Consider the following 22,103-nt stretch of genomic DNA (forward strand, 5'->3'; position numbering starts at 1 on the left):
CCACAGGGCGTAGAGCAAGATCTACCTTCTCTTGATGAGGTTCGCGAGGCTCAAAAGATTGAGCCGTGGATTCGAAGGCTTCGAGATGAGTTTGAGAATCCTGCATCACTTGCTGATGACTTGCCTTTCCGGCATTTACATTCTCAATATCACCTTGAAGATGGCCTTCTTTATTTTGTGGGGACGGATCCTGATGATCATTTACGGCTGGTGGTGCCTTCGGTGTTTATTCCGCGGTTTCTCCATGCCTACCATGATTCTCCTGTTCTAGGTGGGCATATGGGACACCGTCGTGTCACTGAGAAGCTGCGTAGGTCTTTCTATTGGCTAGAGATGCGACGTGATATTATCCGGTATGTGCGTAGCTGCGTTTGGTGCCAAGCTCGTAATACTCCCCCTTGTGCTGCGGAAGGACGGTTGGAGTCAATTGCAGTTTCCCGTCCGTTTGAGTTGGTGGCGTTTGATCTTATGGGACCTTTTCCACGATCGATTGCTGGCAATGAGTATGTTATTATTGCTTCTGACTACTTGACTCGTTGGGTGGAAGTTGGTGCTCTTGCTAGTGCCTCTGCAACTGCTGTTGGATACTTCCTCCTCAATCGAGTGGTGTTCCAGCATTCTTGTCCAGAGCAGATTCTTTCGGATAATGGTCCTGCATTTATGGCTGAGGTATTTCATGTTTTGACATCTCGATTGGGGATACGCCACACTTTTACGAGTGTTTATCATCCACAATCAGACGGTCTGGTGGAACGGCTCATTCGGACATTCAAAGGGATGATAGCGAAGTATGTGAACTTTCAGCATTCGGATTGGGATAGTTATTTGCCGTCTCTTCGGTATGCCTATGTCACAGGGGTGCAGAGTTCTGTTGGTGCTTCACCATATAAACTTCTATATGGTCATGATCCAATATTACCAACGGAGCTGGGTTTACCTTCGCGGTTGCCACGAGTTCCTGATGCTAGGTCATGGGATCAATATTTGACAAGCATTCTTCCACTTGTCCGCGCAGAGTCTGCTGAACACTTAGGCCGCGTACACGTGGGACAACAACGGCGCTACAATTCCCATCATCGTCCACCTGCAGAGTACAAAGTGGATGATTTGGTGTTGGTCCGTTTTCCCCATCTTACGGTACGTGGTTTATCTAAGGGGCTCCTTGCGCAGTGGAAAGGACCGTATCGGGTGTTGCGGCAAGTTGGACCACAAGTTTATGAGGTTCGGCATGACGTTCAGTAGGCCGATCCTCCGGAGATTGTGCATGTGCAGCAGTTAAAACGCTTCATACAAAGGGATCAGGAGCAGTTAGTACCGTCTACAGATCCGCCGATGCCTCCTCCTGACGTTCCTCTAGATCCTGGCCCATCTACAAGAGAACCCTGATGGCCTTCCATTATTCCGAGAGGAGGGGATGATGTGAGGGCCAAGTGTACGGCTACGATGCCGTATACTAATATTAGCGTAGTGGGATTTTGGTAGCCGTCGGATTGGTTTCAATCTGGACCACTCGCTCCTGTATATAAGCTAGGGTTTTTAGGCTAATTGATATGCACATTTCTGTATTCTCTTTCCATATTCCATGCACTCACACCTCAATGTGCTAAAATAGAAAACCCCCAGGACTACTGCATCCGCTAGTATGAATGGCCTTTGAATGGATTCATGATGGTCATGATGCTCATACATGTGATGGGCCATAACAGGCACACATGGCATGTTACAAGCAAAGGTTAGTATTTGTAGATCAAGGATCTCTCTTGGTCTCCCAAAACACAGCGATCTGGAGAGGTATGGTTTGATCTGTAAAAAAGGAATTTGAATTTCATGTAGGCGTCATTTAGGTGCCAGGAACACCAATTCTGACTAAAGTTGCGAGGCTTATACTTGTATCTGATATGCTTCATAACATCCCGTGAAGAATAACAGTTATTATGGAGAGTTTCAATGACTATAATATAACAGGACAAATAACACCCGAAGCTCTAAAGGATCATATTTTATCGTGAACACTGTGCTTCTGAGTTCCTGGACGAGGAATTGTACGGAAATGCATTAACAATGTCACGAGAAAAACCATTTGCAAAAGAATATTCCTTTCAAATGTACAAAGAAATATAAAGCCCTTTCAGGGCATCAGACAACAATGTCAAGCATAAGCCTCGCAACTTTAGTTAGAATTGGTGTTCCTGGCACCTACATGATGCCTACATGAAATTCAAATTCCTTTTTTACAGATCAAACCATACCTCTCCAGATCGCTGTGTTTTGGGAGACCAAGAGAGATCCTTGATCTACAAATACTAACCTTTGCTTGTAACATGCCATGTGTGCCTGTTATGGCCCATCACATGTATGAGCATCATGACCATCATGAATCCATTCATACTAGTCTTGGGGGTTTTGCAGCCTATTTCAGCACATTGAGAGAAATATGAAAAAAAAATTAAAAAATGCGGAAGGGTATAATCTGGGAATATACCCTATGTAGTTTGCCAGGTGTGGGATGATCAGTTTGTCTTACTGTAATCACATCAAACAAGAAATTTAGAATCCTATGTTACTTCTCTTGCAAACTCCAACCATCGAAGGTATGAATCACAACTTCGTACTTTTCGTTAATCCATTCGCCCCTCCGAGAAAGCCAAATATAATGTGAATCATCACAAATCAACCAACCGTCAAACTTATCATCAGTTGCAATCTGTGTCCTCCAGAATCGATTAAATGGAAAAGGCAGACGTCCATTCTTCACAAGAAAATCCTGGAACCGCAGTGCAATATTCCCTGAAAATCTGGTAATTAGAATCTGCAGGACCGCTTCCATTGTAATCTTATCCAAACGCCAGAAAGTCCAATGCTGCAGAAGCAAACTCAACCGAGAAGAGAAAACCACAATGTCCCGCAAGCCCTGCACATCCTGAATCACTGTAGCTGATGACTGCATAGGTGGAGTCTTCAAACATGTAGATACCATCTCTCTGGTAGCAGGCATACTAGTGTCAAGTACTTTCCTCTCATTAACTGGTGGATGAAGCTGATATCGATGGACTGGCTTGTGTCTTTGACCTTTAAGCTCCAAGACATATGAAACCACAGTCTTCCTCAAAGAAGAGACAGGAACTTGCAATTCCGTTGAGACAATCCTCTCCGCAGATAAAAGAAGTGCCTTCTTTTTCCTTTTCCACTCCTGGACCTGTAGCTGCTCCAACAATTTGACCCTCTTTCTTTCCTGGCCTTCATCTTCATCATTGACCTGCTGCTCCTCCTTGGCCCGTTGAGGATCCTCATCCGCCTGCTCACATTCCTCTAAATATTTCGTTACGTCCTGCACCTTCAAATCCCAGAGAATGCCAGGGTATGTGACTGAGAGTAAAGTTTTGTGCGGAAAGAGACTTTGAAAGTACACACACCGGGCCTTCGTATCAAGTGCTTGGAGCTCCTCTGCAATCAACCTTGTTACAGCGTAGGACAGCTTCGTTGTGATGTTGTCAAGAACATCATAAAGAACAAGAGTATCAGCAGCTCGTTTAAGACCCTGGACAACATGCTTCATGTGTCCCAAGTTCTTGGACCTCCTTCTTGAGCATCTCAAGCTCCCGTCGCTGGAAAAGAAGTCTTGATGTCTTCTTCAATCCTGGTTAACCGACCTTCAGACACAAGCGGTAAACCCCGTGGCTGTAATTGAATGGGCAGCTGCTTCTGGATTTCCTCCTGAATCTTGGGCTGCTTCTCAGCCTCCTCTTGAATCTCGGGCTGTCTCACTGTTTCCTCATGTCCCACTGTTTCCTCATGGCTCACTGTTTCCTTGGGCTGCGGATTTACCTCTTCAATATCCATGGAAAGACCAAAATCTTCATCTGGTTTGTGACTTTCCCCTGTAGAGATTCTACGCTTACGACGGGTAAGAGTCTTACTCTTGGGATCCAGAGGTACATAGATCATAAGCGCCATACCACAATAGGAAGGAGGAGAAAATCCACGTCTTTCCTAGAACTCTAGCTCCTTTCTTAGTGTCATAACGAGCCAGTGGAATATTCGCTATTTTAACAAACTAGGGCTCTGTTTTTAGGGTTTATGCAATGAGGGTGAAGAGGCAGAAGCGCTACCGCAAGGCCGTGCGCTTCCTCAAGGCTTCGTTTGGCTTCCGGGAGCCCTTCAAAGTCCTCTGTGACGGTAATTTTCAGCACTCTGTCCTCCACAACATTCGCAAAGGCAGCGAAGACTTCGACAAGCTCTTGTCGCAGGCGCTGGGAGGAGCCGCCAAGGCGTTTACTACCAGGTCTGCGGTAAAATGTAGCTATCCACTGGAAGAAAAACGAAGAGAATTTCTTCTATCAGGTGTATCAATGCGGAGCTTAAAAAGCTTGGGACTTCTTTCTCGGACACTCTAAATGCTGCTCGAAAGCTTCATCTTGCCAAGTAGGAAAACTGCTTTCGTTGTTTTGTTCTTCTCGGTTATAGAAAACTTTGTTGGTTTGTTCTATAGGTGCGATCACGAGCCTGCAAAAGGAGGGAGCGAGTGCTTGGAGTCGCTCGTGGAGAGCTTCAATCCGGAGCATTTTTTTGTGGCAACACAAGATGGTGATTTACGCCAGAAGCTTCGAGTCGTAAGAATATTTTTCTTCCTCGTTTCTCTCTTTCGAAGATCACGATTTCTGTTTCTCTAGATGCCTGGTTGCGCTGTTGTCTACTCGAAGAAAACGTCGCTGTGTGTGGAACCGCCGTCAGAGTTCCAGCAGCAGTTTGCTAAGGAAGAGGAAAGCAAACGCGAAAGTTTGAAGTGTCGAGAGCAGCGACTTCTCTCTCATACCTCCGAGGACGAGGAACTTCCAAAGCGAAGCAAAAGTTTGATGGTGAGAGACCGGCCAACGTTCAAGAGAAAGCGAGCAAAAGTAAGTGTTTCTCGCTTCGTTTTAGTTCTTCTTCGCTAAGAAAGAGGTCATCGTCGCAGGGACCAAATCCACTTTCTTGCAAGAAAAAGAAACAAGTTCCAGAAGTAAGAGTTCTTTCTTCTCTAAGATGACAGCTAAACATGAAAATGGTGTTGCAGGCATCAAACGATGGAGAGAGGTCTTCCCGGAAGAAAGTAAGGAGGAGAAATCGCAAGAAAAACAGCGTAAAAGAGGACGTGATCCATAAATCTCCTGCTTGAGGTACATCTTTCGATTTTTCTTTTCTACACAGCTCAAGTTCTAGATCTTTGAAAGCCCGCGACGACTAATCGAGATGGATCGATTTATTGAGGGCTCCATCCAAGAAAAAAGAGATGCTCACGGTTTTCTTCCTTCCATTCACGAGAGTGATCGAAGAATTCTTTTTTCTAAAGGTGTTTCTAGCTCACTGGTTTCGAAAGAAAAAAGAAAATCCGAGAGTGCTGATAATCATTAAAACGCCGTGGTCGAACCATGGTGTAACCGTGGTGTGACCATGGTGAACCGTGGTGTGACCGTGGTGTAACCGCGGTTACTGGGTGTATATATAATAGCCCTAGGAGCAAAAGAAGAGGTCAAGAGGAGAGCGAGAGGGGAGGTCTAGGAGCTTGGCGCTCGGTGATTTTGGAAGGAGATCATGTCGAGCAAGCAAGGTAATGCTATCGATTCCCTTCCCGATGCTCTAGGGTTGATTGATTGTGGAGATTGCGAGCGCTTTGTTTCCCTCGGTCTCCGGTTTAGATTCTCGGAATTTCTCCCGTCTCTTCTAGATCTCGGCTGTTCTTCTCTAGCCCTCCGCATTGCCGCTCTAATGTTTCGATTGTCCAGGTGGGAAGTTGAAGCCTCTCAAAGCTCCCAAATCCGACAAGAAGGATTACGACGAGGTAAGAGAAGAAGATCTTTCTTTTGGTTGCGCTTGCGCTGATCGATCGTCGCTTGGGCTTTCACAGGAGGATAAGGCGCACATCGCGAAGAAGAAAGAAGAGGAGAAGGTAATTCCTTCCACGGCTCCTACTTATCTTCTTCCATTTCTCCCTCTTTTCTTTGGCAGGCAATGAAGGAACTCAAGAGCAAGGCCTCCGGGAAAGGCCCTCTCACCAGTGGCGGCATCAAAAAGAGTGGGAAGAAGTAGCCCCGTACGGCCTTCGTACGGTATGGCTGTAAAATCCCCTTCCGTAATGACAAGCTAAGTCGCATTTTGTGTCGTCCTAGTCAGTTGCCACGTTGCGAAAAGTCCTGACGTGTTAAGACCATATTATTCTCAATTAAATAATCTCTTTATTTCTTAATCGGTCCAATCAGCTGCCACGTTGCAAATCCACTCACAAGAAGATGACGTGTCACAGCATCCCGTACTGCCACGTAAAGGCTACTTTGCCTACTTGTCTTTTACCTGTAACGCGCTTCGTATCCACTTCTCTACCATTTGCTGAGAGTTCACGCCTTGATCGGCTGGGACTAGGTGCCCGGCGCCCGAAACTACAACGTGAGTGAGCGTTCCATAGCTCCTCCAATACCCCGCGAAGGATTTCCCAACTTTCCAGATCTTCTTCTCGGCCGCGAAGAACTTCTCTCGGTGCTCCCACTCGAGCTGTCGCATCCAGTCCTCGGAAGCAACCACGCCGTCTTTGATGTCGTACTGCCCCTGGTAGATCAAGATCGGGATCTCGAGCAGCAGCTCCTCGACCATCCACTTGACACTCTTCATCGTGTCGTTGGCCATGATCGTCCTCACCCGAGGATTGCAAGAGATCCACTGCGCCGCATCGTCGGCCTTGAGCGCCGCTTTCACTTCCTGGCGATTGAGGAACAAGGCCAGGAACTCGGTTCCATCCTCCGAGCAGTGGTATGGAACGCTCCTTCTCACGTCCAGGACTGTTGCCAACCCGGTGACGTTCTCGATCCATTCCATGTACTGTGTTCTTGATTCGTAGGCGCCCTGCCAGTCTTCTCTCTCGATCGATGCCACCACCACCTTTGCTCGATCTTCCGCGTGGGATCTCTGGGCAGCGTCGAGCAGACCAAAGCTATAAGCAGTGGCGGCGTGGGTCTGGACCTGGGTGATCGGATGCGTGAGACCATTGCCGATCATCAAGCCATCCAGCCGGAAAGAAGAGTTCTTGGAAGAGTTCTTGGATAGCTTCACCAAGTAGTGACCAAGAGCTGGGACGTATTTTCCAGCGTAGCTCTCCCCGGCGATGAAGAAAGGCCGGTTCTTGAACGAAGGATCAAGCTTGAAGAATTGGAGTAGAGCTTGATGGAGGTCTCGAGCAACCTCGTCTTGATTCACTGGAATATCATCGTCTTTCTCAGCGATGCTGTACCCTGTTCCTAGCGGATTATCGATGAAGACAACACCAAACCTGTGATTCCAGGGCGCTTCGTTCCGGTGGAGCTGGAGATCCGGCGCCGTCCTCCAGGGACCAAATTCGTAGAAATTTCCAGTCATGCTTGAGCAGCCAGGGCCGCCTTGCAGCCACAGGATGATCGGCGTCGACGCCAGCGCCTCGGCAGGCTCGATTGCCTCGTAATAGGCGAAGAACATCTTGGAAGAGCGATCGAGAGGGAAATAGCCGGAGATTGTCGGCAGCGCCTCGGTCGGGAAGGGAGAAGAGACTTGATCATGGAGGAATTTGAAGGGATAGAACGCTCCTCCAGCTACCGCTGCCAGAATCACAGCCAAAGCGGAGATCATCGTTCGGGGAAGAAACCCTAGCGACAAACAGTAAATTAAGGCGTAAAAAACGGCGGGAAATCTCAACAGAAATTTAGGCTTAGGGTTCTTCGCGTGGAAACTACCCGAGAGATGGGCACCAATGGGCGGAGGTATGCAAGAAATCTCGATTTCTAGGCTTCGATTCTGATACTATTTCCTTGCAGCCACAGATCTCCCCGGCGCCTGTCGATGATCCACGAGGAAGCGACGAAGCTCGAGAAAGACACAATCAAGCTCGAGAAGGAGGCCAAAGACAAGGAGACGAAGCTTGCGAGCATCCGCGCCGCATTGGCGATGGAGCACCGGGTGCGAGAGGATATCAGGTAGTGTCCGGGACTTCCTTGAGCTTACATTTGATTTGGGGTTCCCCAAATCTTTCGCAGCAAAGAAGCTAAAAGCAAGGGCTCTTGGTGGCATTCCCCACAGGTATTTTTTCATCACTATAGAACACTTCGTGATCGATTGAGCGGTCTTTTTTCTTCTTTTTTTTTTCCAGAGAAGCAAATGCAGTGATTTGCTATCAAGATCAAGGTCGAGCACGAAACCATTACACGAGCTCAAGACGATTCGCAGTGGTTCTTCCTGCTCGTTAAGTGCGTCAGAGACCTTACTTCCACTTTGCATTTACATCTCAAATCTTTGTAGCTTTCCAGAGACGACTACCACCGAGAACGAGCTCATGAGCCGGATCTGCCAGGACATGACCATCGACCAAGACTATGATCTCGACAGCACCAGATATAACTCGTCGCTCAAGAGAGCATCCAACATGCTACTGAGCTCTTTTGGCAGCGATACAAGTTTCGAAGGAACCAAGCTAAGCCAGTCATCATCCTCGGCTAGAGGAACTCCAGGCTAGTGCCTTTTTTTGTAGATCGTTTCCACTCGATCATTCGGTCTGGTCTCACACCTTGTTTTTTCAGTCGACCTGAGCCCGAGAAGGGATCGGTTCCCGGTGGAGGAGCAGCTAAGCCAGTCGAGCTCGATGCTTACGGACGATCCTCGCTGCATGGGGATTCAGACAGACCATTTCTGTCCACCGTCAGTCATGGAAAACACTGCGGCTCCTCTTCCCCCGAAGCGTGAAAAGACTTACTTCGAGCACGTAAGTTTCCTCTCCTCTTTTGGTTTTAAGTTTGTGTTTGTTTTGGCAGCTCGTTGCGCAAGCTCACATGATTCCCAAGAGATCCCTGTACGAAACAAACATCTGATAATCAGAAAACGTCAACAACAGTTTTGTACCTACCTGGAAGATTTCGATCCTGGCCAATCAAAGCCGCCTTTTAAGTATAGCTTGTACCGCTCGATGTAGCTGACAGCCAAGCTCGGTGTCAAGTTCTTGAGAAGTATGTTCACCATCTACTTAGTTTTTAGGAAAGATATTGTCGTTCGAGCTCGATAACTAGTTAAATGCTTGCAAGATCTTGTAACGAAGCAAATGTTTCCTCTAAGAGAAGAACTCTGCGATTGTAGTACACCTGCCAGCTTATCGAAAAACTTGGAACTCGAACTTACTTGCCTGTTTGATCGTCGCGCCTGCCAATGCCGATGGAATGACCTGTCAGCGGCTTTAAATGCTGTAAACGCGGCGATTTGCTCCTCACCGCGTGCAAATTAAACTCGCCATTGTTTTAACTTGGATGCACAGCTTGTCTGAAGAATCATCCTTTCAGGGCCCAGTTATGTCGTCCCCAACTGTAGCAGCACAGAGAAACCTCCTCGTTGCGACACTTGTGCTTCTTCTCGTAGCGATTTCTAGCGGGAACACCAGCAGCAAATCACCTGTGGTATGTATGAAACTTTTTCAGCTTACCTGAGATGTTTGAAGGTTTTCCAGAGCAAAGGCAGGATGTTTCGCCAAGACTATCGCGATGTGAATCCAATCCCTCGGCCATGGCTACCACTGAGACCAGGACCAATCGTCTTCATAAGGCCCGTTCCTCGCTCTCCTCCACCTCCAAAGAGTTCACTCTCGCTTCCGCCGGCACCGAGTCCTCTCCCGGGACCACAGGGACGTCGGAGGACCAAAAGGACGTTGCCAGGCTCACGAACTTGACGTCTTCACCAGTCAAGTGTATCAGAGTTTCCAGTTGTAAAGCCAACGAGTGATTGCAGAGCCAGCCTCGCTCCCGACTTGTAAATGCCGTCCAATGGATTCTTTGGAAATTCAAAGTCGAAGTTTTCTTCTTCGGGCTTGAAAGATACCGAGTCATGCTGCGACACCTCAAAGAGCTTGCCTGGACAGTCGTCTTCCAGCTTGAAACATAAGGAGTCCACCTCAAAGAGCTTGCCTGGACTGTCGTATCCTTGGTTGTATCCGTCTTCTTCTTCGTCTTGGATCTCCGAGATATCAAACCGTCCAGCCGATCTGAGTTCTTCTTGGATCTCCGAGATATCAAACTGTCCAGCCGATCTGAGTTCTTCGCAGTCTGAATGGCCGTCGCCTTCAAGCTGTGAATCGTTTCCATCTATCGAATGCAGTCCCAATGTATCCTTCGTAACTTCAAAGCTCAATTTTTCTTCTTCCGGCTCGGAATATAGCGACGAGAGTAAGTCCTGTTGCGGCACCTCGAACAGCTGGCCTGGACTGTCGAGCTTGTCTGTCTCGATACTCTGGCTTGAGAGATTTACATTTGGGAACCGTCCAGCACTCCATGCCGATCTTGTCATCTCCTTGACGTTCCAGGTTTTCAGTGCTTCGTAGTCTGAATCTCCGTCGTCGTCTTTGAGCTGTGAACGACTCTCAACATGCCCCTCCCAATCCGCACTATTGTCATCCGAAAGCCCGGAACTCCACGCTAATTCCGTCATCTCCTTGATATTCCAGTTCTTCAAGGCTTCGAAGTGAGAATCCTCTTCGTCTTCAAGCAGTAAGGGACTTCCAGGTTGAAGTAGTTTATGGCCTTTTTCCTCGCACGAGATGGCCGGATTAACAACGTCCAGCCTCCTGAGCAGTGTTTCGACTCTGGGAGGCCTGGAAAATAAATTAGCTACCAACGTGAGCAAAATCAACCCAATGTAACCTTACCCCTTAGATTTGGAACTCCGAGATGATAGTTCTTGGAGATTATGTTGGATTCGCGTGAATATGTTCTTATAGTTGCCCGTGTAGATTGCCCCTGTGCATAGTAGTATTTAGAACAAGAGAATAGCTACAATCTTCAAGAACTTTACCATCATCGCTTTTACTTCCCCTTAACATTCCATCTGTCGAGGAAGGAAAAGGTCAAAACATTAAGTACAATGCTGAAACTTATTACCATTGTGTCTTTGCGTATGAGTTGGAGAACTTAAATCTCGATTTTCTTTGGAACGTTTGAAGTAGATTTCACCTTAAAACAGACTCAGGGTCAATGAGATTTCTAGATCACACCTTAAAAATCTTACCATCATCCTTGTGACTTCCAGTATTTTCTGGACACCATGAAAAAATTACAATCCTGAAATAATCACCAATCTTACCTTCGTAGCTTCCCTTGTAGCTCAAATCTGGGAAAACGAAGTGAGAGCTAGAATTATAAAACAATGCTATAAGAAACTACCATCATTTTTGTCGCTTCCCGAGTCGATTGTTCCTGGACAAAAAAGGATACCGAGAATGACGCAGGAACAATAGTAAAGGCTTACGATCGTCTCGCTCTGGGGTGTGTACTTCTGGCAGACACTGCTGGAACCGTTTGAAGAAACTAAACTCGGACGTCCTCGGCCTGTCGAAGAAGCTCGAATTCTGGAAAACCGTCCTTCTCAATTGCCGCGTCTTGTTCCTGAATGGTAACCACGTAAGAACGAGCCAAGCCGGACCATAATCTCACTTCAAGCGCTTCTTCTCGAGCGCGCGACGCGATCGGAACCCCTGAATACCAAAATCAAGGAAAGATCGGAGACCTGCAATGCCAGATGCGCCTACTTGCGACGCGGAGGAGGAGGACGATGCCGATGACGCCGTGCCAAGGCTTCGGACTCCCATTGCTGAAGAGCCCTAATACTCTGCTCCACAAAGCCGTAAGACCCTGATTTTCCCGCCTTGTTTTCGAATTTCCCGCCCTAGGTCTTCTTCGCGCGCGATGGCTGGCACCAAGGGTCAAGCGCCTAAGCTTCGCAAGCGCGTCGACGCTGCTGTGGAGCTCAAGCGTGCCGCCGATGGAAGTGGATTTGTTCGCTGGTATGTGTTTTCGTGACGATTCTATGGAAGCCCTAGTCTCCAATCGTTCTTTCTCTATTCAGCGAAGAATGCAAGAAGGATGTGCCAGTTGCGGTGGCAGACATGCATACATGCAGTAGCTTGAAGGTGCCCTTGAGAGGTGAGCGAAGATTTTGCTTTCCCCCCTTTTCTTGGTTTTCATCACGCTAGTTTTGTTAGTTTCAAGTGCGCCAGAGAGGAAGCCGATGGAAAAGCAAAGTAAGAAACGCAGTGGTGGTAAAACAGAAGAGAAGAAGCCGAAGAAGCAAGCCAAGAAGAGAAAAAAGGACAGTAATCTTCCAAAGAAGCCAATGACGGCGTTCTTCCTCTTCATGTAAGACTGCTTTCGTTGCTTGAGTCGTTTCGAGTTATTTCACTGTTGTGATGGTTTTGCTCTCAGGGAGGACTTCAGGCAAAAGAAAAAGGCAGAGAATGTGAAGGGCTCTGAGGTTGGATGCTGCGACAAATTTTTTTCATCATGCTAACTTGGATGTGTGTTTTTTGTTACAGGTAGCGAAGCTTGGGGGAGAAGCATGGAAGGCGATGACACAAGAGGTCGTGAAAATATTGTCTTTGTTTTTCTTGACTGATTGTTTTCCTTTTTCCAGGAAAAAGCTCCTTACACTGAGAAGGCAGCTCAACTGAAACGAGAATACGATGCTGAAGTTAAAAAACTAAATGCCGATGAAGCTTCCGAGGTAAACTTTGTAGCTTCATTACGTTATCTTGGTCTGATAACCCAACTGGCAGCCGAAGGAGGACGATGGCGGTGAATCCGGCAGGGAGGATTGCAGAGTCATGAACGAAGAGAACGCCGATGAGTCGGAGAAGGAGAATGGAAGCGGATCGGCCACTGAAGCAGAAGAGGTTTGAATAAAAAACTCCAACTTCACATCTACTTTTAACTTTTTTGTTTCTCTGTTTTTGCAGTAGCTAGTTGTTTATGCATAGCGTTGTTAAATATTTGACAAACCAGGATTTTTCGCTGAGCTTGATTCGTTACAAAGCGATAAAAGAGACATGAAAAAAATGAGAAAATCGAAAAATCACTTTCTGTACCGTAGGAGCATAAAGATCAGGTCCTGCCCGCCTCTAGAGACCATACTACGAACAGCATTGGAAGGTTCGTCCGGCTGTTTATCAGTATAACTCATTGATTCTTTTTTATTTCTCTCCAGCAGTACAGAAGATTTGTGGCTGCTTAGGAAGAGCAGTCAAGGTCTTTACTGTGACTTGCCGTGTCATCGCTGGAGTCTGAGGTCTTATTGTCGCCCTCTAAGGTTTGCACTGGAATTCATCGCTGATACATGCCAGGTGTGAGCAGGCAGGCATGAGAAATCCCGGTATTGTTAGAAAGCTAGTTCTTCTGGCGTGGTTTCAATGGGGGGTAGCAACAGCAGCAGCAATTTGCGAGAGAACGAGCTGCGGTAATGTCACTGTTCAATACCCCTTTGGTCTCGGATATGGCTGTGGAAGTCCCGGCTTTGGGCTAAGCTGCACAGACTCTGTCTTGTACTTCAACAGTTCGATTGTGGGAAGCATCGACTACAATGGCCGAAGTTTGGTTTTGAGCTCCGGTGAAGGCTGCCCCTTGAGGAATCCTTCAACGGAGATTCAGATCTGTAGCAGAAACCAAAGAAATGACGGGAATGGACAGCAAGTATGTTTGCTTGGTTACAGTAGCTGCTGCTTGGAAAGAAACTCGTCATTCGACGGAGAAGGATGTATGGCTTACAGGGCGGCTGGAGGCTCGTCTTCAACAGTTAGTGCTTCTCTGGGTGATTTTTCACTCAGGTGGCCTGTGGAACTACAGACTAGGTGCGACCCTTGCCATCGCGTTGGGAATGGACAGTGCGGCTACAACTCAACAAGTGATTTCGTCTGCTTTTGTGCGACGTCAAACACGACCGCAACTTGCAGTGACCCTCGTAAGTAATTATCATTTTTCTTCCTGCTTCGCAGCTCACATTTGGACGTATCTCTGCAGAAGGCCGAACCAATGCTCCAATAATCATATCAGGTATATCAGGTAGTTTGATTTCTAAGATGGTTATTTTATGAGAGTGGCGACTTACTTTCGATTGGCATGAACAGGCTCTGTCGCCATCGCGGTGATTGTCGTGGTTCTCGTGTTCGGAGTGAGCCTCTCAATATACTGGAAGTGGAAAAAGAATGGCCGCGAGAGCACGCCAGAGCCGATTTTCTCACTCGACGATCCCAGCCGAGATGTCGAAAACCTCCGCCAGATACTCTCCACGCGCAGGGGCGACCCCGCAAAGCTCTACACCTTATCCGAGATCGACAAGGCCACAAACGGTTTCGACAAGGAACACAAGATTGGCAGCGGTGGCTTTGGCACTGTTTACAAAGGACTCTTCGACGACGGCTCGGTTCTAGCAATCAAGAGAGCAAACCACACATCAAAGCAAAGCTCGCGGCACTTTTACAACGAGGTGGCCGTCCTTTCACAGGTAAACCACCGCAACTTACTCAGGCTCATGGGTTGCTGCGTCGACTCGGACGTTCCCATACTCGTGTACGAGTACATTCCAAACGGGAATCTCTTCGAACATCTCCACAAGAGGCCGGGGGTTTTAAGCTGGAGCAACAGACTGACGATCGCAATAGAGACGGCCGAGGCACTTGCTTACTTGCACTCGGCTGCGTATCCACCGATCTATCACAGGGACGTAAAGTCGGCCAACATTCTCCTCGACAACGCCTTCACGACGAAGGTGGCGGACTTTGGCCTCTCCCGGCTGGTTCCCGTGGACGTGACTCACGTCTCGACCATGGTACAAGGAACTCCCGGCTACGTCGACCCGGAGTATCACCAGACGTATCAGCTCACGGACAAGAGCGACGTCTACAGCTTTGGGGTGGTGCTGCTGGAGATGGTCACGGGGCGCAAGCCAGTGGACTTCGCCAGAGCTTCCAAGGACGTGAACCTCAGCGCCTACTCGGTGCCTTTGATCCGGAAGGGACTGATCGAGGAGATCGTGGACCCGAAGCTGGAAGTGAGAGTTTCTGGCAACGCGGCCGACTTGGAGCTCCTGGAATCCATCCGAGCAGTGGCCAACGTCGCGATGGCGTGCCTGGCGTTTACGAGAGACGAGCGGCCGACGATGAAGAGAGTGTTGGAGGAGCTTGTGGCGATCCGGGGGTCGGATGGATTGATTAGGACGGAGTGGCTGGAAGGCGAGGTGATTCTCACCGAGAGTTTCCATCCCAGCGAGGGTGTCTCGTATAACAGCGGTCGGTCGCGAGATCATTCAGCGGAGATAACGGCCAGGTAAAGTATATATAAATCAGTTTTGAAACTTCCACTCTGGCAACAGACTTCGTTCCGTGCAAGAAGGCGATTTTAGATATACCTATCGTCATACGTCTGAATTCGGATCAAATCTTTGCCCTGCAGGAGCAAAGAACTGTAATGCCACTTTTCTAATCAATTTCAAATATCAATCTCCAAAGGATTGTTTAACAGATTGTAGATTATATGTCCCGTTACCTGTAGAGAAGTAAAGAACCTTCCAGAATCGTGTGCTTGTCATCTGAAAGTTCTGAAGCATTAACTGGCCATAAAGGTCTTTCATGGCGCATCCATTGCCTGAGCATAACAACGCAAGCTACCTCTACTGCTACATGACCAACACGATCTCACAAAATTCTCCAATATAACCCATTGCGCTGATGATTGTCACAATTGTCCAGGAGAAAAAATTCTGTCCAAGAATTTGCTGGGCTTCCTCCAGAGCACCACACATTGGTAAGGAATTTTCCAGCCTCCCCACCAACGGATTCTTCCACGGCTGCCGCTCCCTAAGCCGAGGTAGCGCGTATACTTGCATGTCATTCGCCAGGTATTTTTTTCTATTCGTTTTGAACTGACCTTTATTCAATAAATATTCATAATGTATCCAAATTTTAAATAAAAACATAAGTTAGCTCGAATGGTGTTTGATAAGATCTTTGCTCAAGAAAATACATATAGTGGAACAATCAAAAGAGAAATACTTGTTTTACTTGCTAGATGGGCATATATGGCTGTGGTTGCACATGACAGGTGTGGATATGATTTTTTGTTTTTCATTATGGTAAGCAATTTGTGATTGTAAGTTTTGGGAGGAGGTACAATTGAAATATACCTAAAGTGTGGCAAGTAATTTGTGATTGCAACTTTAGGGGGGAGGTACACCTCCCAACAAAAAGGTTTACATAGCTTAGCAAAAAAATGTATTGACCTGTAAGATATATGAATTCAAAACACATGTGTTTTAATTGTCTAAACATATGTATGATTCATAAAATAATCTTTGGATGTAATTTTTTTTTCAAGTCATAAGCATGTATGCCCTGTATGAATTTTGCCCTCATATAAAATCCATATCAATGCGTTATATGTATATCAACTTTATTACAATAGTAGGGTTTTCTATATGAATTGGGTTAGTAATGATGAGTAGAGCACCTTTATGTTTTGCCAATTCTTCTTAAGCGGTGAGTGTAAATCATAAATTTTTCTCTTCTAATTTGCTAATTTACCTTGTTTATCTGATTACCTTTGCTTTCGCTTCAATTACTTGGATTCAATTATTTATTGCATAAGCAACAAGGTATTAGCCATTTATCAATAGATTCCTAAACTCTATCCAAATCCCCCTCCTTGGATTAAAAGTTTAGTTACGCTCCTTACAAACATAAACACATCACTTTCTAGATTCTTAATATCCCTTAATATAAAAAAATTTGTTCATGGGACCTTTAAATCCCAAAGCTTAAATACATATCTTAATTTGAACCTTAGGGGGAAATGTGGTATAGGTACCTTAACTCCCCACTTCCAATTTAAAGGGAAGGCTTAGAATAAGGCAAGGTACTTAATGGGGCACCATTCCACTTAAGCTGAGAGCATTGTAATCAATTTCCTTTCTAAAAGTGAAAGTTGTTCTTAAATATGTCTTAAAGGAGCTTTTAGGCCCAGTACTTTGCAATCTTTTTTTTAGTCATTATATTGAACTTGTAATGATGTGTGTTCAAAAAATGAGCTCTTGTATTCCTCATACCTCATAGTGAAGGATATTAACAAGGGTCATTAATCAGAGGTACTTTAAAACCATTCTCCAGCTGTTTTGTCACCCCACACAACGGTTATCAATCTATGAAGATTCACGTCATATATATACCATTATCATAACACTTTGTTTGAAAATGAATGGGGACGGAAGAGTGTGGCACTTTTCCTAAGCTGGGGGTCCAGGTTAGCCTAGTTTCAAAGACTCTCTGGAACCTGTAGCTTCATTCAGTCTCTTAAAAAAGATTGAAACAGCCAAGATTTCTTTAGCATCTGTCTGCGCATAATGATAATAATAACAGCTATTTCAAGTCATGAGGACCCATCCTATCTACTGCTGGTGTGGGGTTGGGGATGTGTAGTTTCAAAGATGGCAAGATGCCATTAGCGTCTACTGCAGAAGGTTGTGGTTAAGCAAAGCTGTATACATGTGAAAATTTGCCGAAGAAGCAGATAACGAGACTCCACAATTAACTACAGGAATAGGGAGTGAGCACACTAACTTATCGGACCGATATACAATGTACCTCCCCATTCGTCTGGATTGAGACTAAAAGCTTCTAGTCACAAAGACTCGACCTTATCATGAACCTCGAATGGGAAAGCCCTTAATTCTTAGACGTAATTTGAAACGACCTACTCATTTGCACCGTAGATAGCCTCGCTATACTTGCATGACTGAAGTTGAAGTGAAATTCTGCTAGGGAATTAGCTCCAGCTCCTTCTATGCATAGCAAAAGCAAGAAAACCAGCCTTCCATTGACGATTAGTTTCCAGCTCATTAGCGATTTCCGGATCAACGTCGGAAAGTGGATTGAGATGTTGCGAGGCATTTAAAAAGGGTTGTCTAGGTCCCAAGATCAACCGAAGTGTCACAGCGACAGAGCCCGTTCATGCCAATAGAAAGTAAGTCGCTACTCGTCATAAAATACCCATCTTAGAAAGCTACCTGGATTCCATGATTAAAGTGCGTGAGGAACAAAAGACAAAAAGGAAGAAAAGAAAAAGGATTGAGTTGCAGCCATATTGCAAGCACCATAGATAGTAATCAAGGTAACTTAAAAAAGAACTCTGGAGTGAAAAATCAGCGAATTGCCTTTGTTTCTCCGCAAAAGAACATCTACAATTGATTTCACACTACTCAGCTGATTGCCAAAAACTTGCACGCCTTCTCAGGCTTCTCCCGACTCAGTTCTAAAGCAAAAAGGACAAAAGCATTAGAAATCAAACCGGAAAACTGAATCAACCAACCTCTGGTTTCACACCCGGTCCTGGCACTGCATCATGTCCGAAACGAAACTTGTAAACGTGCAACATGCCTTCCAGCCTAGATCCAGTAAAACAAGTGTATAGCATGTCACTGTACTGCTCCGGCGTTTCACTTTGTACGTGAGCTTGTGCGTCGCCTTGACTCTGGATGCTCCCAGTGCCATAGCATGTAACCTGCAAACCAGCAAGAGGCAAACCGGCTGCTTCCAAAGCAGCAACATGTGCCGGCATATTCATCAACTCGTTCCAATCTGCTGGAAGAGCTAGGCCCGCTTGCTGCAGAGTTGATCTTGCTTTTTCACGGCAGCTGTCTAATAGCTTCCTCGCGAGGATGAAATCCAGGCCTTCTAAGCGTGCAACGACAGCTTCCAACCAGTCTATTTTCTGCTGCTGTGCCTCTACTTGTTTGTGAAGTGTGGAAATCTCCTGCTGCTGTGCCTCTACTTGTTTATGAAGTGTGGAAACCTCCTGCTGCAATGTGGAAACCTCCTGCTGAGATGTGGAAACCTCCCTCTCAAGCGTAGAGATCTGCATCTTCTGCCGCTCCGATTCCTTTTCCCACTTGTCCAATCTGGTCTTCATCTCATCGAAGAGGGACTTGTAATTGCTGATTCCCACCTGTGGATCACTCTTGAGTATCTCCTGATAGTTAGTTGCCTGTCTATAAAGAAGATCCTTCTGCTGCGTTGACGCGATCGGCTCGTAGAGAATAAACCCCTTCTTGTTGATGAGTTCCTGGACCGTCTTGTCCGAACAGTCGCCTGGGATCACCACTGTTTTCGTAAGAAGAGTGTCTGGGATTCCAACCGAGGCAAAATGACCTTCTCTATACTGCCGAAACCTTTCGTCGTAGACGGCCTCATCGACCGTGATGGACAGGAGCTCCATTGGTATCTTTTGTTTCATGGATGTCCTTCCATCGTCAATAGCTACTTGGAGCTACAATCGACAGGAAAGAGCTTCGCTCCTCGGCCACCCTAAATTCTGGTGATTCGATTTTTTTTATATGTATTAGCATTCTAGTATGTTCTATATTGACGGTCGAAAAGAAAAATGACGGCCGACAACATAAGATCTTAATTACGGTACTTCATGGTAGATTTTTCAAAGCCAATGGTGGGGAAGTCTTTTGCATAGTCTTCCACCTCCTCTCTAAGCGCTTTGATGTGGCCCTGGAATTCGGGGTTCGTGTCAACGGCAGCCTTGAAATCCTTAAGCTTGGAGCCTGATGAAACATTTGAGAGATAGATCGAGTGACAGAGGATGTAAACGATCAAATACCTGAGGCTTCTTTGATCTTTACGGCAATTCCCACCGCACGGTCGAAAAACTCGGCAACTTTCTCAAAGTCCACCTCGGTGAATCCTCTTGATGTCAAAGCAGGAGTTCCTGGAAAAGAGTGCGCTTCTTAGTGCCAGAGCAATCACCCAGGTTTTCATCATACCCATTCTTACTCCGCCGGGCACCATCGCAGAGACATCTCCAGGCACTGTGTTCTTGTTGGCAGCAATGTGAGCCAGCTCGAGGACTCGTTCTACCCTGGATCCATCCAGCCCCTGGAAGACAGAATAATTCATTCAAACAGCAATGTGACAGTACCTTGTTTTTCAAGTTGACCAGAACTAAGTGATTCTCTGTTCCACCTGACACAAGCTCGTAACCTTTTGCCATCAAATGCTACAGAACTCTTCATTTAGAAAGAAACAAAAATAAAGACGCTATGTTATACCTTGGCAAAATGAGCAGAGTTTCGAAGAACTTGTTCTTGATAAGCCTTGAACTCTTGTGTAGATGCCTGCGACATCCCCATTTTTAGATTGACAGTAGAATTCGGCTGATTACCTGTTTAAGAGCCACGGCAAGCGCAGCAATTGTGTGATTGTGAGGACCACCTTGAAGCCCAGGGAACACTGCAGCATTTATTTTCTCAGCGTAGTCGTATAGAACCTGCGAGGCGCTGTCAAGGAGGTAACTTGGGAAAGTAAACGTACCTCCTGTCCTTGTTTGTTAGTTTCTTTCACACCCTTGCGGAAGAAAATCATTGCTCCCCGAGGACCTCTAAGTGATTTGTGCGTGGTAGTGGTGACAACGTCTGCAACGTCGAATGGAGATGGCACGACACCAGCAGCTACAAGTCCGCTTATATGAGCCATATCAGCTAGAAGGATTGCCTTTTGCTTGTTGCAAATCTGTGATAACGTTACTTTGGAGTTAAAGCTGCAATCGCTATCTACTCATATGTACCTGACGCATTCGTGCATAATCATAATGCCGAGAGTAGGCGCTGGCTCCAGCCACGATGAGTTTTGGCCGGAAGAGTGTCGCGCTTTTTTCAAGCTGGATAAGACTCCAGGTTAGTCTCAAAAAGCGAAGTTCTTTGAGACTTCTACTATTCGATTTACCTGATCGTAGTCAATAAAACCTGTAGATTCATCCAGCCTATATGGCATCGTTTCAAAAAAGATTGAAACAGCCGAGATTTTCTTAGTATCTGTCTGTGCAAAATAAAGAAGAATGCCGCTTAGCTTCTAAAGCCAAAGGTTGCCTACCTGATAACCATGAGATAAATGGCCTCCGTGAGGTAAATCAAGAGCCATAATTCTTTCGTGTGGTTTAAGCAAAGCTGTATACACTTGAAAGTTTGCTGGAGAACCAGATAATGACTGCACATTAACTGCAAAGAAAAGAAGTCAGAGCTTTATCCTTTCGCCACTGATAAAACGTACCTCCCCATTCGTTTGGATTGAGACGAAAAGCTTCTAGTGCTCGTTTCTGGCACAAAGACTCGGCCATATCAATGAACCTAGAACGAACAAATATTAAGCGTTCCTAGACGTCACTTGTGAAGAAAAAACGACCTACTCATTTCCACCGTAGTAACGAGCTCCTGGATAGCCCTCGCTATACTTGTTGGTCATGATGGATCCCACTGCTTGCATGACTGAAGTTGAAGTAAAATTCTCCGAGGGAATTAGCTCCAGTCCCTGGTAAAACAGATCCAAAGTTTCCTTCTATGTATAGCGAAATTTACCAACCTTCCATTGACGATTTTTTTCCAGCTCAATTATATCAGCGATTTCCGGATCAACGTCGCCAAGTGGAGCGTTGAGCTGCTTTGGCCACTGCGAGAACGCGAATGCATGTAAACGGATAAGACAAAGATTACTACTTTCTAAAAGGGAATTCTACTTACTGTGACATGGGATTTATCCTTGGAACTCTCGAATCGCGAGTACACTTCGTCATTGGCCACGGCGGTCTGGATCACACATCAGAATGTAGCTAGCTATCGAAATTTCACAAAGATTCTACCGACGCATTTCGCGAGAGGATCGATCTGGCATCGCCGAGCGCCCTGTTTGCCGCGATCGCGAGCGCCGTAGAGGCACGAAACCTGGACAATCGCCGAAGAACAGCTGCCGAAGCTAGCGCCATTGCTCGATCGCAATCCCTCGCGGCAACGCCGCCCCAGCCCAAAATATTTCTTCGTCCACTGCCAAGCAAACTAAATGACCTATTATCTATCGTCTATACTAACACTCTTTTTCTCTTGTGGCCTGTGGCTGGAAGCCACGTCACCATGATCCTACAAGGTGTGGTTCATGTTACTTGACTGGTAGATAGCTACACTGTCATTGTTTTTGCGTGAGCTTCGTAAGAAAAAAAAAAAGTAGTAACATCATATGGATTATTACCTGTAGTGGTGTTGTCTACCAAGTATTATATCCTCCTATATCCTTGAGAGAAGCCAAAAAATTCTTGGCTAGCTTAGTGACGTCAGGATTTCCTGAATATCACTCGCTTCAAAGCTATCAAAATTTGCGAGGCCGTGACCCTCCCTCTCGGATGATCCGAACGAGCTGCTCGATGATCCGGCCCTGGAACTGGAGCTGGGAGTGCAATTCTCGGCCGCTATCTCTGCTAATCCTC

The 22,103-nt window shown here is 46.3% G+C and overlaps 9 protein-coding genes across 13 annotated transcripts; 6 read left to right on the forward strand and 3 right to left on the reverse strand.

Moving 5' to 3' along the window:
* The first annotated feature begins 4,070 nt into the window (after window positions 1-4,070).
* Window positions 4,071-5,384, forward strand: LOC9660906 (rRNA-processing protein UTP23 homolog). 3 transcript variants are annotated; one of them, XM_024687454.1, is made up of 7 exons: window positions 4,071-4,282; window positions 4,342-4,422; window positions 4,490-4,610; window positions 4,671-4,895; window positions 4,955-4,999; window positions 5,054-5,156; window positions 5,200-5,384. In XM_024687454.1, the coding sequence occupies exons 1-6, from the start codon at window positions 4,083-4,085 to the stop codon at window positions 5,153-5,155; spliced, it is 774 nt and encodes a 257-aa protein (XP_024543222.1). In that variant the 5' UTR covers window positions 4,071-4,082; the 3' UTR covers window position 5,156; window positions 5,200-5,384. The 3 variants fall into 3 exon arrangements, with proteins under 3 accessions (XP_024543222.1, XP_024543223.1, XP_024543221.1); XM_024687455.1 differs by having other exon boundaries at window positions 5,211-5,384; XM_024687453.1 differs by having other exon boundaries at window positions 5,054-5,384.
* A 125-nt stretch (window positions 5,385-5,509) lies between these two features.
* LOC112350725 (translation machinery-associated protein 7-like) lies at window positions 5,510-6,143 on the forward strand. Its single transcript, XM_024687456.1, has 4 exons — window positions 5,510-5,587; window positions 5,763-5,818; window positions 5,885-5,926; window positions 5,986-6,143. Exons 1-4 carry the CDS (start codon window positions 5,572-5,574, stop codon window positions 6,064-6,066), a joined length of 195 nt encoding a protein of 64 aa, XP_024543224.1. The 5' UTR covers window positions 5,510-5,571; the 3' UTR covers window positions 6,067-6,143.
* An 89-nt stretch (window positions 6,144-6,232) lies between these two features.
* Window positions 6,233-7,643, reverse strand: LOC9636229 (serine carboxypeptidase-like 50). Its single transcript, XM_002982366.2, has one exon. It carries the CDS (start codon window positions 7,627-7,629, stop codon window positions 6,313-6,315), a length of 1,317 nt encoding a protein of 438 aa, XP_002982412.1. The 5' UTR covers window positions 7,630-7,643; the 3' UTR covers window positions 6,233-6,312.
* A 70-nt stretch (window positions 7,644-7,713) lies between these two features.
* Window positions 7,714-9,125, forward strand: LOC9660907. 3 transcript variants are annotated; one of them, XM_024687469.1, is made up of 6 exons: window positions 7,714-7,760; window positions 7,815-7,973; window positions 8,034-8,076; window positions 8,147-8,243; window positions 8,304-8,504; window positions 8,574-9,125. In XM_024687469.1, the coding sequence occupies exons 1-6, from the start codon at window positions 7,741-7,743 to the stop codon at window positions 8,960-8,962; spliced, it is 909 nt and encodes a 302-aa protein (XP_024543237.1). In that variant the 5' UTR covers window positions 7,714-7,740; the 3' UTR covers window positions 8,963-9,125. The 3 variants fall into 3 exon arrangements, with proteins under 3 accessions (XP_024543237.1, XP_024543239.1, XP_024543236.1); XM_024687471.1 differs by having other exon boundaries at window positions 8,147-8,504; window positions 8,574-8,755; window positions 8,805-8,895; XM_024687468.1 differs by having other exon boundaries at window positions 8,147-8,504.
* LOC9636230 lies at window positions 8,392-11,522 on the reverse strand. Its single transcript, XM_024687467.1, has 10 exons — window positions 11,463-11,522; window positions 11,278-11,414; window positions 11,193-11,225; window positions 11,113-11,139; window positions 11,038-11,064; window positions 10,911-10,982; window positions 10,825-10,857; window positions 10,679-10,769; window positions 8,897-10,624; window positions 8,392-8,840 (listed from the first exon to the last, which is right to left on the reverse strand). Exons 7-9 carry the CDS (start codon window positions 10,850-10,852, stop codon window positions 9,712-9,714), a joined length of 1,032 nt encoding a protein of 343 aa, XP_024543235.1. The 5' UTR covers window positions 10,853-10,857; window positions 10,911-10,982; window positions 11,038-11,064; window positions 11,113-11,139; window positions 11,193-11,225; window positions 11,278-11,414; window positions 11,463-11,522; the 3' UTR covers window positions 8,392-8,840; window positions 8,897-9,711.
* LOC112350731 (formin-like protein 2) lies at window positions 9,278-9,715 on the forward strand. Its single transcript, XM_024687472.1, has 2 exons — window positions 9,278-9,437; window positions 9,488-9,715. Exons 1-2 carry the CDS (start codon window positions 9,291-9,293, stop codon window positions 9,704-9,706), a joined length of 366 nt encoding a protein of 121 aa, XP_024543240.1. The 5' UTR covers window positions 9,278-9,290; the 3' UTR covers window positions 9,707-9,715.
* Window positions 11,523-11,697: 175 nt separating the features above from the next.
* Window positions 11,698-12,888, forward strand: LOC112350728 (high mobility group B protein 7-like). The gene is made up of 8 exons (XM_024687462.1): window positions 11,698-11,812; window positions 11,875-11,951; window positions 12,011-12,164; window positions 12,231-12,279; window positions 12,341-12,385; window positions 12,439-12,528; window positions 12,581-12,697; window positions 12,761-12,888. The coding sequence occupies exons 1-8, from the start codon at window positions 11,715-11,717 to the stop codon at window positions 12,761-12,763; spliced, it is 633 nt and encodes a 210-aa protein (XP_024543230.1). The 5' UTR covers window positions 11,698-11,714; the 3' UTR covers window positions 12,764-12,888.
* A 196-nt stretch (window positions 12,889-13,084) lies between these two features.
* On the forward strand, window positions 13,085-15,314 carry LOC112350727 (wall-associated receptor kinase-like 20). Its single transcript, XM_024687461.1, has 4 exons — window positions 13,085-13,089; window positions 13,145-13,758; window positions 13,818-13,859; window positions 13,925-15,314. Exons 2-4 carry the CDS (start codon window positions 13,161-13,163, stop codon window positions 15,124-15,126), a joined length of 1,842 nt encoding a protein of 613 aa, XP_024543229.1. The 5' UTR covers window positions 13,085-13,089; window positions 13,145-13,160; the 3' UTR covers window positions 15,127-15,314.
* A 3,841-nt stretch (window positions 15,315-19,155) lies between these two features.
* LOC9660909 (serine hydroxymethyltransferase 1, mitochondrial) lies at window positions 19,156-21,688 on the reverse strand. The gene is made up of 15 exons (XM_002982369.2): window positions 21,486-21,688; window positions 21,367-21,432; window positions 21,209-21,295; window positions 21,036-21,157; window positions 20,900-20,976; window positions 20,723-20,847; window positions 20,576-20,668; window positions 20,418-20,510; window positions 20,165-20,362; window positions 20,016-20,120; window positions 19,903-19,968; window positions 19,773-19,850; window positions 19,618-19,729; window positions 19,455-19,562; window positions 19,156-19,398 (listed from the first exon to the last, which is right to left on the reverse strand). The coding sequence occupies exons 1-15, from the start codon at window positions 21,606-21,608 to the stop codon at window positions 19,250-19,252; spliced, it is 1,602 nt and encodes a 533-aa protein (XP_002982415.1). The 5' UTR covers window positions 21,609-21,688; the 3' UTR covers window positions 19,156-19,249.
* Between the last annotated feature and the right edge of the window lie 415 nt (window positions 21,689-22,103).

Source organism: Selaginella moellendorffii, unplaced genomic scaffold (assembly GCF_000143415.4).
Source record: "Selaginella moellendorffii unplaced genomic scaffold, v1.0 SELMOscaffold_53, whole genome shotgun sequence".
Classification (NCBI taxonomy): Eukaryota; Viridiplantae; Streptophyta; class Lycopodiopsida; order Selaginellales; family Selaginellaceae; genus Selaginella; species Selaginella moellendorffii.

Coding starts and splice junctions, on each gene's coding strand:
- LOC9660907 (XM_024687468.1), top strand. CDS start 7,741: ATGGGCACCAATGGGCGGAG. Junction 7,974..8,033: donor CGGGTGCGAGAGGATATCAG/GTAGTGTCCGGG, acceptor AATCTTTCGCAG/CAAAGAAGCTAAAAGCAAGG. Junction 8,077..8,146: donor CTTGGTGGCATTCCCCACAG/GTATTTTTTCAT, acceptor TTTTTTTTCCAG/AGAAGCAAATGCAGTGATTT.
- LOC9636229 (XM_002982366.2), bottom strand. CDS start 7,629: ATGATCTCCGCTTTGGCTGTGATTCTGGCAGCGGTAGCTGGAGGAGCG.
- LOC112350727 (XM_024687461.1), top strand. CDS start 13,161: ATGAGAAATCCCGGTATTGTTAGAAAGCTAGTTCTTCTGGCGTGGTTT. Junction 13,759..13,817: donor CGCAACTTGCAGTGACCCTC/GTAAGTAATTAT, acceptor GTATCTCTGCAG/AAGGCCGAACCAATGCTCCA. Junction 13,860..13,924: donor AATCATATCAGGTATATCAG/GTAGTTTGATTT, acceptor TGGCATGAACAG/GCTCTGTCGCCATCGCGGTG.
- LOC112350731 (XM_024687472.1), top strand. CDS start 9,291: ATGCACAGCTTGTCTGAAGAATCATCCTTTCAGGGCCCAGTTATGTCG. Junction 9,438..9,487: donor CCAGCAGCAAATCACCTGTG/GTATGTATGAAA, acceptor AAGGTTTTCCAG/AGCAAAGGCAGGATGTTTCG.
- LOC9660909 (XM_002982369.2), bottom strand. CDS start 21,608: ATGGCGCTAGCTTCGGCAGCTGTTCTTCGGCGATTGTCCAGGTTTCGT. Junction 21,433..21,485: donor TCCTCTCGCGAAATGCGTCG/GTAGAATCTTTG, acceptor TGTGTGATCCAG/ACCGCCGTGGCCAATGACGA. Junction 19,563..19,617: donor GCCCGGCGGAGTAAGAATGG/GTATGATGAAAA, acceptor ACTCTTTTCCAG/GAACTCCTGCTTTGACATCA.
- LOC9636230 (XM_024687467.1), bottom strand. CDS start 10,852: ATGTTAAGGGGAAGTAAAAGCGATGATG. Junction 10,770..10,824: donor GGGAAGTAAAAGCGATGATG/GTAAAGTTCTTG, acceptor TACTATGCACAG/GGGCAATCTACACGGGCAAC. Junction 10,625..10,678: donor CGGAGTTCCAAATCTAAGGG/GTAAGGTTACAT, acceptor TTTATTTTCCAG/GCCTCCCAGAGTCGAAACAC.
- LOC9660906 (XM_024687453.1), top strand. CDS start 4,083: ATGAGGGTGAAGAGGCAGAAGCGCTACCGCAAGGCCGTGCGCTTCCTC. Junction 4,283..4,341: donor GCCAAGGCGTTTACTACCAG/GTCTGCGGTAAA, acceptor TTCTTCTATCAG/GTGTATCAATGCGGAGCTTA. Junction 4,896..4,954: donor TCAAGAGAAAGCGAGCAAAA/GTAAGTGTTTCT, acceptor TCATCGTCGCAG/GGACCAAATCCACTTTCTTG.
- LOC112350725 (XM_024687456.1), top strand. Junction 5,819..5,884: donor ACAAGAAGGATTACGACGAG/GTAAGAGAAGAA, acceptor GGGCTTTCACAG/GAGGATAAGGCGCACATCGC. Junction 5,927..5,985: donor AGAAGAAAGAAGAGGAGAAG/GTAATTCCTTCC, acceptor TTTCTTTGGCAG/GCAATGAAGGAACTCAAGAG.
- LOC112350728 (XM_024687462.1), top strand. CDS start 11,715: ATGGCTGGCACCAAGGGTCAAGCGCCTAAGCTTCGCAAGCGCGTCGAC. Junction 12,165..12,230: donor ACGGCGTTCTTCCTCTTCAT/GTAAGACTGCTT, acceptor TTTTGCTCTCAG/GGAGGACTTCAGGCAAAAGA. Junction 12,386..12,438: donor GGAAGGCGATGACACAAGAG/GTCGTGAAAATA, acceptor TCCTTTTTCCAG/GAAAAAGCTCCTTACACTGA.